This window comes from Salvia miltiorrhiza, chromosome 8, assembly GCF_028751815.1.
Source record: "Salvia miltiorrhiza cultivar Shanhuang (shh) chromosome 8, IMPLAD_Smil_shh, whole genome shotgun sequence".
Taxonomy (NCBI): Eukaryota; Viridiplantae; Streptophyta; class Magnoliopsida; order Lamiales; family Lamiaceae; genus Salvia; species Salvia miltiorrhiza.
The window spans coordinates 36622910-36635880 of NC_080394.1; the positions used below are offsets into that span (position 1 = coordinate 36622910).

Genomic DNA, 12971 nt, shown 5'->3' on the forward strand with positions numbered 1-12971 from the left:
AAAGCGTGCTCATATATGCTCGATTAAATCGTCGCGAAGTCGAGCGTAACGGCTATCCTTGAGGTTTGAGCTTCGGGCCATATAGGCGGTGAATTCCGATGGTGCTCCGGTGTTGAACTCTGTATGAGGACCGCTGCTTGATCCCTCACCGCCGGCCTCGACTTCCCAATCGGCTACGCCCGCTCCTTCATCCTCGATTATTATGTTGTGCAATATGATGCACTCAATCATGATACTGCTCATATGCTCATTCTTCCATAAACGAGCTGAACCTTTGACAATATTTCAACGAGCTTGAAGAACATCAAAAGCTCGTTCCACATCTTTTCTTGCAGCTTCTTGCATCACTTTAAACCTCTGCTTCTTCGAGTCACTTGAAAAAGTGAAGTTTTTCACGAATACCGGCCACTCCGGGTAGATGCCATCCGTTAAGTAGTAGCCTCTAGTGTGGTGGGAGTTGTTGGCGACGAAGTGCATTGCTGCTTCATTGCCCGAAATGACGTCGTTGAACAACGTCAACTGGTTGAGAACATTGATGTTGTTGTTTGAGCCAGCGACTCTGAAGAAGGCGTGCCAGATCCACGGATCTTGGGAAACAACGGTCTCAAGTATAATTGTGGGCTTGCCGTGATCCCTTCGAGTGTAAGCACCATGCCAAGCCACCGGATAATTCTTCCAAGTCCAGTGCATGCAGTCTAGGCTCCCCAACATTCCAAGGAACCCATGTTTCGCCTCGTGCATTGCTAGTAGTCTTTGAACGTCGGCAGCGACGAAGTGCACTACTGTTTCATTGCCCAAAATGATGTTGTTGAACAACGTCAACTGGTTGAGAACATTGATGTCGTTGTTTGAGCCAGCGCCTCCGAAGAAGGCGTGTCAGATCCACAGATCTAGGGAACCAACGACCTCAAGTATAATTGTGGGCTTGCCGTGATCCCTTCAAGTGTAAGCACCAAGCCAAGCCACCGGAAAATTCTTCCAAGTTCAGTGCATGCAGTCTAGGCTCCCCAACATTCCAGGGAACCCCATTGCTAGTAGTCTTTGAACGTTGGCGGTGGTTGGCCTCCTCAAATATACACCGCCAAAAATACGAACAATGACTTTGTAAAGAATTTCTTCAAGCACGTCAAGGTCGTCGTTTCTCCTATACGGAGATACTCGTCACAGCAATTAGCGGCAGTACCGTATGCCAGTTGACGAATCACCGTTGTGCACTCATGGATCAGTGAGAATCCAACACGGCCATAGGGGTCAGAGCGTTGTTGGAAGAATGGATCAACTTCTAGCGCATTGACAATGCGTAGAAATAACTCCCGGCTCATGCGAAAACGACGACGAAAAAACTGAGGGCCATACACCGGTTCAGGAGCAAAATAATCCCTATAAAGCTGATTACCACCGCCTTAACGATCACGGCGAATAACTCGACGCTTCATCTTCGGTTGAGGCAGATGATCAAATTTAAAAGTACTCGCCACTTGCAAGAAATTGGAAGAAAGATGCATGAAAAATAAACCGGGATTGACATTCGGATCAGGAAATTGAAGATGATCTTGGTTCGGCACTTCTTCATCAGAGGACGAATTCAACGAAGAATTGTGGAAAGAATTATTGAAAGATGACATAGTTTTTGTACTTGTGACTATAGATGAGATAATAATAATAATAATAATAATAATAATAATAATAATAATAATAATAATAATAATAATAATAATAATAATAATAATAATAATAATAATAATAATAAATAGATTAATGGGTATTTCACAAACCAATGCCAACAACAGCTCCCTGCCACTGCCAACGGTGAGTTAATTTTTTTTTTTTTAATTTCCCAGAAATTCGTTGATTGGGCGGTGAAGACATGCACCCTACCAATTTTCTTGCTGCTTCGGGTGCGGACGGGAGAGGTTGCTGCGAAAATGGGGGGCGCGGCAATGGGGAGAGGTGTACACTGGCTTCCGCATCCCCCATAGTGGATAATACTCAAACTTCACGCTATAGAGTAAATTTCACGGGCACAAAAGATATATTGATTCAACCTAAAATCTGAATTAAAAATATTAAAATTATATAAATAACTATTAATTCAATAAATTAAAAACACACTTAAAATACTAAACACTATTTTATTAAATTTTGTATATGAAAGAATGCCTTCAGTTAAATGAGATAGAGTGAGTATTAGTTTTATTTGTCCCACCTATCTTGAGACACTTTTTCTTTTGGACGTCCCACCTATCTTAAGACATTTTCTTATTTGATAAGAGTTTTACCCTTTATTCACCTTTTTCACTTTTTCACTTACACACAAAATACTACTTTCTTAATTATGTACTAAAAAAAAGGTATCAAGTGTCTAAAAAAAATGTTTCAAGATAGTCTGGACGGAAGGAGTAATCTATGGCCCAGTTTGATAGCCTTGTTATGGTTGTATTAGCTCCTTACCTGGGCTAATATTTTCGTTTGACAACCAAATAAAATAAAGGGCAAAGGTGCAGATTACCACCTGAACTAGACCCCCTAGAGCTTTGACCCCCCAGACTCGATCTAGTTGCATGGACCTCCCTGAACTCCCGAAATAAAGGGGCATTTTACCCTCGCGTTAAACGGCTGTTAGATGCCGTTCAACTTAATTTTTTTTTATTATTTCTGTTAGACTGTGGGGCTTCCCTTTCCCTGATTCAGAAAAAAGGTCTTTAGTCTTTGCCGCTTTAGTCTAAACTAGTGAGGACTAAAACACTTAAGTCCATAAGAGAAATACAAGTAAGATAAGTTTTCTAATAGTTTTGGTATCATCAAAATCATGAGGTTGGATATCTTTTTGTGTCCCAACAATTTTCCCCTTTTTGATGATGCCAAAACCTTACAAGTAGTCCTAAAGCAATCGACGACAAAGTTGAAGAATTCTAGACGGGGTAATTGAAATTCCCCCTGAACAAAATATCATATCATTGTTGATAACACTCATGTTTCCATGGTTTTTAGTGTTCATATGATATTATTTTATAGGAAATTGAGTGTTGGATGATTGTTTTGTGCTTAATTTGTTTTATCTTTTGAAACATGATTCTTACTCGAACTTTGAAGGAAATTGCAGGTTTATTGAGTTCGAATTTGGTAAACTTATCTGAAATAGAAGTTGTAGATCGTCTCGATACGAGTTCGTGAGCGTAAACGGATCATAAATCGGAGTTCGGACGAGAAAGTTATGACCAAAACAAGAAAGTCGCGCGCAGCAGCGAAACGGCGGCGACACCGCGGCGACCGGGCGGCGACCGCCGCCCGAAGAAGGAATTTTGTGAAGCATCCGGCGACCCAGCCGGCGACCGCCTCGCAGCCCGCCGAGAAATCGGCGTGGCGGGCGCCCGGATCAAAAAGTTGATCACTAATTTATTAGCAACAAAAATACCGCAACTAACACGGTGTAATCGTAGTATAAACAGCAATCGGATATCGTATCCACAGGGACTGTAAGACGAAATCACTCTATCTATCTCCTACACAGACTCTCACAATATGCAAGTAAAACGATCATGAAGGTGAATATTGAACTAAGATTAAAACGCAATTAACAATAATTAAAAGCACGTAGGAAAATTCGAATAATAAAGACAACTGATCCTAGGGTAGTAAATTCATTAACTAAATCCACATAATAAATCCATTAATCCTATGTACCAATTTAATCCAGTTATGATGAGAGATCACTAAATTAATCAATTACTCTCGCTAGAGCAGCAACGATCGTAGATTAGTAAATTATCTATCTCCGTTAGGTCTCAAGAAAATCTACTAACTCCCAATAGCTCCTAAGAATAGCTCCCTATGATCCACCTATCTCCGCTAGGTCTCAAGGTTAAAATCATATCATACATTCCTGAATCCGCTAAACAGTTATCTCCGCTAGGTCTCAAACCGAATAGCTAAACATGCAAACTATTGATCAGATAATTCACAAGAAATTAAGCACCAGGAATTATGAATCATAAACTGGAAGGCACAAAGGTATTAACAAATAAATCACATAAATTCAATCAACTATTTACAAACCCTAGAATCAGCTAAAGGAAACTAGCCAGACATAATAAAAGAAAGCATAAACATAATTAAATTGAACGCAATTGTAAAAACTAAATTAAATAAAAACTGAATGAAAACTATTGTAGCGACTTGAATCTTCAGTCTTGATCCAAGCCTTGAAAACTAGAAAGCAATTAAATTCTGAAAGCTAGAAAACTGAAAAATAAAGTTTGGAACTGAAAAGGTAAAGCTGGGAACTGAAAAACTAAAGCTCGGCACCCTGAATAGGTACAAGGAAGACCTATATATAGTGTCAGGGTAAAACTACAGAGTTTGAGCTCGAAAAGGACTTTAAAAACGAAATAAAACGTAAAAAGACGGGCTGACAGCGACCCCTCGGCGGGCACCCGGCGATCGCCGGTTTCTTCACAAAAATAGCTCTTCACGCGGCGGGCGCCCGGCGATCGCCGCCCGATCGCCAGCCACGCCGATTTCTCGGCGGGCTGCGAGGCGGTCGCCGGCTGGGTCGCCGGATGCTTCACAAAATTCCTTCTTCGGGCGGCGGTCGCCGCCCGGTCGCCGCGGTGTCGCCGCCGTTTCGCTGCTGCGCGCGACTTTCTTGTTTTGGTCATAACTTTCTCGTCCGAACTCCGATTTATGATCCGTTTACGCTCACGAACTCGTATCGAGACGATCTACAACTTCTATTTCAGATAAGTTTACCAAATTCGAACTCAATAAACCTGCAATTTCCTTCAAAGTTCGAGTAAGAATCATGTTTCAAAAGATAAAACAAATTAAGCACAAAACAATCATCCAACACTCAATTTCCTATAAAATAATATCATATGAACACTAAAAACCATGGAAACATGAGTGTTATCAACTCCCCCAAACTTAAGCCATTGTTCGTCCTCGAATAATGAGAAGAACACAATCAATAACACGAATGGGTAAGAAATCTAGCTCATCGATGCCTCCGAAAAATAAAGGATAATAGAATTCTCAAATTCTTAACAATTTAGCACAAAATTCACTAATAAACACAACCTATAGCAAAATCAACCTTGACATTCCAAACAATTGAATCTCACAAGGTATGTGTATCACTCAACTCTCAATTTTATGGAATAGGACGTGTATGCTCTCATCGAATTCAATGCAATGCAGATCACTTACCATAAGCTTGCCAATCGTCTACAATCTCCATCGCTAAAAGTGTGCCAAGACTAAGATCAAATAGGTCTTTATTTTTGGGTTATAATGTAGGGACATTGGTTAAGGTAGGGAGATATAGGCTAAGTGACTCAAATAGATCAAGAACACCAACCTTATAACTTCACAAAGCACAAATCAAGTATGGAATAAATTCCATCTTCCACCCAACTATATCACCATAATCAACACAACTCAAGGGATTTAATCATCACAATGCAGAACTAACCACTCTTTTATGCTCTCCATTTATTTCCAACACACGAAGTCGATTTTCTAACAAATTTCTCAATATACACTCGACTTCACACTTTTCTTTTCTTTTTCTCTTTTTTTTTTTTTCTTTTTCTTTTTTTTTTCTTTTTTTTTTTTTCACAACTTTTCTAGAGCTTATAAGAGTAAATAGTATCACAATATCATCCCTTCTTTTTCACAACCCACTTTGAACATTCACCACATAAGGATCCCCATATACTACATCACCCCCTATCATCCGGCTAAAGAATAAAAGCTAAATAGGCTCAAAGTGGATAACAAAGGATAATTTTTTTTCATTAAGGACAGTGTTTGGGATGAAAATGTGGCTAACAAAAGATGGCCTAAAATCATCTCCTAATCCTAGGCACAATAGCAACCTCAACACAGAAACCATGGCAAGTTCTAGAAGATCACCACATGCATGACAAAACTCACAACAAAGAATAAACTGTGTATGATAAACAGTTATAGCTCAAATCCTCACAGGTTTATTCAACGTCCAAAAGTCAAGGTCAAAATCACTCTAGAATTATGCAAATTAGTTCCAATTATACTTAAATCATCAAAGAAAATCAAATTCCATTTTTTTTTTTTTTTATATAGAAATCATCATTGGCATCTCACCAGAAATCTAATGGAGCAATAAACATCTCACAAACAATCACACACCACCAACCAAGCAGGATAAAACAATAAAGCCAACAAAAAGATAAAAATGATACACATATCTATTCTCACCCCCCTCCCCCAAACTTATTACAGAACATAAGTTCGAAAATAAGTTTGGAGGGATGATGATATGTGTGTCACTACTCACAGAAACACATGCTCCACGGTGGTGATATGAACAAGGCGCGAGTTCCCGCATCTTCCAAGCTCAACGCTGCACTAAAAAAAAAACCCCAAAACAAAACAAAGAAAACAAAGAAACAAAAAGAAACTAAAAGAAAGAAAACAAAACAAAGAAAACGGTTGGGTTACCTCCCAACAAGTGCTTAATTTAACGTCTAGAGCTCGACGATACCTCATGGTCTCAATGAACATCAAACGCAGCGGGCGTGACAGACCGCCTAACACGAACAGAGACAGAGGACTCATGCGCATCAGCTGCGTGAAAAACGACGCTTCCATTCGGCACATCTATCATAGCTCTTCCCGTAGCTAAGAATGATCGACCAAGAATCAACGGCGGATTTACATCTTCAGGAATATCGAGAACCAAGAAATCCGTAGGGAAGACGAGCTTGTCAACCTTCACAAAGATGTCGTCAAGCTTTCCTCTCGGCTTCACTCTTGATCTATCCGCCATCTGAATCTCCATTGAGGTCGGCTTGAGATCTCCAATTCCCAACCGCTTGAAAACAGAGATGGGCATCACATTGACACTAGCCCCTAAATCGCAAAGAGCCTTGGGAAAGAGCTCTCCTCCAATCTCGCACTCAATGGTGAAGCTACCCGGATCTTTCTTCTTCGAAAGTAGCTTCATTGGCAGCTCAGTGCCCACAGCTGTCGCCTGCGAGATTTTCCTATCCTCATCCCCCATCTTCTTGGTGTGAACAACTCCCTTTTCTTCTTTATCCTTGGGATCCTGCAATTTTGAGAGAGTTTGAGGCTGTGCACGCCGGTCTGATTCTTCAAGTAGCCTCTCTAGCTCATCCACTATGCATCTATGCTCTGTCTCCTCGGGATTGGCAATTTTTTTCTCATTCTTGCAATTGGAGACCTCCAGCTTGATTTCCTTGGCATCCACATTTTTGCTCGGCTTCACAGCATATTGCTCTTCAAGCACCTCTCTTTTCATCAGCCTACGGGGGAATGGAGCCTTTGGGATGTATTCCCTAAGTGGAATAGGAGCCTTGTATGGTTCCTCACTTTGTTGTTCGTTCTTCTTGCTCATCATCCTATCTTTTGGAGACAGAGTGCCATCGAAAATAGCATTGCATTGGCCCTTAGGATTGACAGTAGTGTTGCTTGGGAATTGGCCCGGCTTGTGCTGCGCCGCCGCTTGGTTGGCAATCTGACCAACTTGATTCTCTAACATCTGCACCTGCTTAGATAATGCTGAGAAATTATTCTCCATGTTAGAGATTTTATTTCCAACATTCACCTCCATCCCAGTCATCTTCATGAGCATCTGCTTCATCATGTCCTCCATCGAATCCTTCTTTGGCTCATTGATGACTCCCCCACTAGAAACAGAAAATCCTGGTGGAGGTTGCACAGCATTGTTTGGGTTTCCATAGGAAAGATTTGGGTGCGGACGTGCTCCTGGCTGAAACTGCTGCTGACCCTGCTGATATGGCTGACCTCTGTTATACATCCCTGGCTGTCCTTGCTGAAAATTCCCATAATTTCTGTCATTGATATAATTGACGTTTCCCAAGCCTGATGGGTCTATCACAGCTTGCTCATGACGTCCAGCATTCAATTCACCAATTTTTGCAGTCAGCTCTGCCAGCTGTGTAGCCATCGCTGCCTGTTGAGTAACCATAGCTGCCATAGGATCAGAAGTGGACGCAGCTGCAACCTTCTTCAATTGCATACGCTCAGATGGCCATTGGTAGCTCGTAGAAGCCATACTATCAATAATGCTCCATGCATCAGAGCTGCTTTTCTGGAGTAGAGAGCCGCCTGCAGCTGTATCCATGTGCATCCTCGTACGCTCCCCGCAGGCATTGTAGAACATTATCACGAGCGTGCCTTCATCAAAACCATGGCCTGGGCACTTTCTGAGCTTCTCCTGGTATCGCTCCCACGTCTCCGCTAGCTTCTCTCCCTCGTACTGTTGAAACTGCACGATGTCCATCTTCAATTTCAACGTAAGGCCAGGCGGATGAAACTTGCGTAGGAATGCATGAGCCAAGTCCTCCCACACGATATTATTTCCCAGCTGCAGCGTATGATACCACGACTTCGCCTTATCCCGCAGTGAAAAGGGAAAAAGACGAAGACGGATAATGTCATCAGGGACACCATTCATCTTTACCGTGCTACACAGCTCCAGGAAATGTGCCAGGTGCGCATTAGGGTCTTCGATCGCCTGTCCACCATATTGGCTCTGTTGAACCATCGTGATCAGACCCGTTTTTAGCTCAAAGTTGGTAACGTTCACACGTGGGGGCTCCTGGTACACATACTGTGGTATGAACGCTTCATTTATGGCTGGTTGTTTCGGAGCCTCTCTCGTCTCCTGTGCGTCAAGCAGCTTCTTCAACTGCTCTTGCAGAGCTCGAATTTGGATCTGTTCTGGAGTAGCCATCGTATTATCCTCAACTTGATCGTTCTGCTTCTTTAGATTGCGCAAGGTCTTGTTGATTTCAGGGTCTAACTCAAAGAGAGGATTCCCGTGAGATCGTGTGTTCATATTCAACCTACAGAAACAGCAAAAAGATCAGAAAAGAAAAATAAAAACAATAAAAAAAAAAAACTTGCAGTACTATAAAGTCCTATTGGAAATATTAAAGCAAAATCTAAACAGTCCCCGGCAACGGCGCCAAAAAGTTGATCACTAATTTATTAGCAACAAAAATACCGCAACTAACACGGTGTAATCGTAGTATAAACAGCAATCGGATATCGTATCCACAGGGACTGTAAGACGAAATCACTCTATCTATCTCCTACACAGACTCTCACAATATGCAAGTAAAACGATCATGAAGGTGAATATTGAACTAAGATTAAAACGCAATTAACAATAATTAAAAGCACGTAGGAAAATTCGAATAATAAAGACAACTGATCCTAGGGTAGTAAATTCATTAACTAAATCCACATAATAAATCCATTAATCCTATGTACCAATTTAATCCAGTTATGATGAGAGATCACTAAATTAATCAATTACTCTCGCTAGAGCAGCAACGATCGTAGATTAGTAAATTATCTATCTCCGTTAGGTCTCAAGAAAATCTACTAACTCCCAATAGCTCCTAAGAATAGCTCCCTATGATCCACCTATCTCCGCTAGGTCTCAAGGTTAAAATCATATCATACATTCCTGAATCCGCTAAACAGTTATCTCCGCTAGGTCTCAAACCGAATAGCTAAACATGCAAACTATTGATCAGATAATTCACAAGAAATTAAGCACCAGGAATTATGAATCATAAACTGGAAGGCACAAAGGTATTAACAAATAAATCACATAAATTCAATCAACTATTTACAAACCCTAGAATCAGCTAAAGGAAACTAGCCAGACATAATAAAAGAAAGCATAAACATAATTAAATTGAACGCAATTGTAAAAACTAAATTAAATAAAAACTGAATGAAAACTATTGTAGCGACTTGAATCTTCAGTCTTGATCCAAGCCTTGAAAACTAGAAAGCAATTAAATTCTGAAAGCTAGAAAACTGAAAAATAAAGTTTGGAACTGAAAAGGTAAAGCTGGGAACTGAAAAACTAAAGCTCGGCACCCTGAATAGGTACAAGGAAGACCTATATATAGTGTCAGGGTAAAACTACAGAGTTTGAGCTCGAAAAGGACTTTAAAAACGAAATAAAACGTAAAAAGACGGGCTGACAGCGACCCCTCGGCGGGCTGCGAGGCGGTCGCCGGCTGGGTCGCCGGATGCTTCACAAAATTCCTTCTTCGGGCGGCGGTCGCCGCCCGGTCGCCGCGGTGTCGCCGCCGTTTCGCTGCTGCGCGCGACTTTCTTGTTTTGGTCATAACTTTCTCGTCCGAACTCCGATTTATGATCCGTTTACGCTCACGAACTCGTATCGAGACGATCTACAACTTCTATTTCAGATAAGTTTACCAAATTCGAACTCAATAAACCTGCAATTTCCTTCAAAGTTCGAGTAAGAATCATGTTTCAAAAGATAAAACAAATTAAGCACAAAACAATCATCCAACACTCAATTTCCTATAAAATAATATCATATGAACACTAAAAACCATGGAAACATGAGTGTTATCAATTGTGTAGGGTTAGAGGAACCGACTGAAAAATAGAACTTAACAGAATAGTACAGGAGACAAGAGGTAAGCATAAATCATAACAATAGATTGGAGCCTGGACAACAGTGGATTGTCATCAGGATGGGATCAGAAGGTATGAGGATTTCATTGTTTAAGGAACTGATGAAACATCAGTAGAGTACATAGACTGAAACTAGGTGTCGGATGACCACAATTAAAGATTTAGCTAGAGCTTCTGACCGTAAATCCTGAACACAACTAATGCGACATGGTTGATGCTCTTTTGATGTTCAGTAGGATTGAATTTCTAGATCTTGCAGATTGTGTCGATCTCTTTTTTGATGATTTCTCGATTGACCAGTCCTTTAGGTCGAGGAGGAGATACCTCTTTCAGCAGAGGAATCATTGGGAGTTTGCCATTATTTCTTACAGCTTGAATTAACATTTCGATCTGTGGTCTTTCTGGCCAGTAGTTAGAAAGTATTTCCATGCCAGCTCTTGGTTTTTAGATTCTTGATTGATGTTTGCAAACTTGACCCATTTGGTGTAAATCTCCTTGAGGGCTTCCCACCATTCATTTAAGTCCTTTGGTATCCAAGAGTCACTGCGTTCGAACTTCTTTGCATGAGAAATCAGGGGACCTTCATTGTAGTAGTTGTCCAGCTTCTGAGTTGTTTTAAGTGAGATAAATACTCGAGGAGTATTAGTGGCAGGAGCTTCAGTCACTTTTATCTGTTTCTTGGCCCTGGAGTCAGTCTCTTTCTCTTCTTCAATCAAGGGCGTCTTTTGATGTTCAGTTGACTGAAGCGGTATCACCAGTTAGTTTCAACAATCCTTGTCGAGTGTTTTCTACCATATTCTTTATGGCTTCAATTTGACGACTCGAGAAGAGTCTTTCATCATTTGCGTCATAATGCATTCGATTCACAAACGATTCGATGTTGAGAAGCTTATGCACATGCTGTGTTGCTTTCTGCGTTCGCTCATCAAGTTGACGTCGAAGATCCATGATCTGCTGTTGTTGAAAGATAACCACTTGTGCCATGGTGATGTCTTGGAAAGGGAAGAAGGTGCTCTGTACTAAAGGGAGTTCATCTGATCCCTGTAGTACACTGGGTTCTTCCAACTCTGCTTCAATTTCTTCTGATGTTGAAGCTGATGCATCAGTAGAGCCGTGATTTGCTTCAGTGAAATCATTTGCAGTTGACTCCTATGCATTGGAAGTTCCGCAAGACATATTAGCATCATTTGCTTCTTTAGTTTGTTTGGGCAGAGTTTCTTCTTGATCATTCTCTTTCTGAGCATTATCATCTCTGGTTGGTTCTACTTGTTTCTGAGTTGAACATTCTTCACCAGTGGCTTCAGTCATGATTTCTTCTGGTTGGTCTTGATGGGTAACTGATTGGTTCTGATTTTGAGGATCTTCATCCTTGTCTTCCTCAGTATTTGCCTCTTCCATTAGTTTATTATCCGTAGAGAGGACTTCAGTTAAAACGTCTATGGTGACCTGGTCCTCCTGAATAAGCTGAGGGATGATCTCTGGAATTGTTGGCACAAAGGCATCAGGTGCAGACTCTGATGTCTTTCTAACAATGTCTTCTACTTCAGCCATGTCTTTATCGGTTGGACTTTGAGATCTGAGTCTCATTTTCAACATCTCCAGTTGAAATATCTCCTTCGTGAGTTAGACTGAGAAATTTGTGTGACTGCAAATTATGATTTCCAGTAGGAAAATTTTCAGTAAGAGTTTCTGCTTCGCTGACAGTCTTCTCCATATTTGCTGAAGCTTCCACATTTCTTTCAGTGTGGGTGACTGGACCTTCCAGATCTTCTTCAGTATAACCAGCAGGTATAGTCTGAGCATCGATGGTACGTTGATCTTGATAAGTTGAAGCTCTATATCTTCAGTATAGGTAGCTGGGATTCTGGTAAAACTTTGAGAATCAAGATAGTCTAAGGCAATTTGATCAAAGGAACGAATGACGTCCCAGAGACGAGTGAAACCGAAAATACTGTAAAGCTCTACTTCTTCAAGGGCAAGGCTATCAGCGGAGTTGATGGCCTTTACATCATCGATCTGAGGGCATGGTACATTTTTGAGAAAGGTGAAAACAAGAAGCAGGTGGATATTTTTATGAACTTCAATAGAAATAGCAAATCTGGGAAAGATATTTTGAAGATGTGTAGTGGCTTCACTTTCGAGAGACAACTTGAAGTTGGCTACTTCTCTTTCCAAAGCATCAGTGCGAGAGGGAACTGACACTGATGAGGATTTGATAATAAGAGCTTTGGATTTGGGAATTACCACAGAGATCCTTCCGGATTTTGACTTTTTGGTTTTGAGTGGTGATTGAGAATTTGAAGAACTAGGAATAAGTGTAGATTTTGTGGGGTTACTTCTTGGCCGGTGTGGGATATCAGTAGGGATCTCAGGATAAGAATTTTTGATTTTGGCAGAGGAAGAAGGTGGAGAAACTTCGGTTGAGGACGATGAGATATCAGTCTCAACTGTTTTTGATTTGGAACCTCCCTTAACGAATC

General features: G+C 41.0%; 1 protein-coding gene across 1 annotated transcript; it reads right to left on the minus strand.

Annotated features, from left to right (window-relative positions):
- Positions 1–285: 285 nt before the first annotated feature.
- On the minus strand, positions 286–741 carry LOC130998411 (uncharacterized). Its single transcript, XM_057923827.1, has one exon. It carries the CDS (start codon positions 739–741, stop codon positions 286–288), a length of 456 nt encoding a protein of 151 aa, XP_057779810.1.
- Positions 742–12971: the final 12230 nt, after the last annotated feature.

Excerpts from the sequence above, each read along its gene's own strand:
- LOC130998411 (XM_057923827.1), bottom strand. The coding sequence starts at position 741 with ATGCACGAGGCGAAACATGGGTTCCTTGGAATGTTGGGGAGCCTAGAC.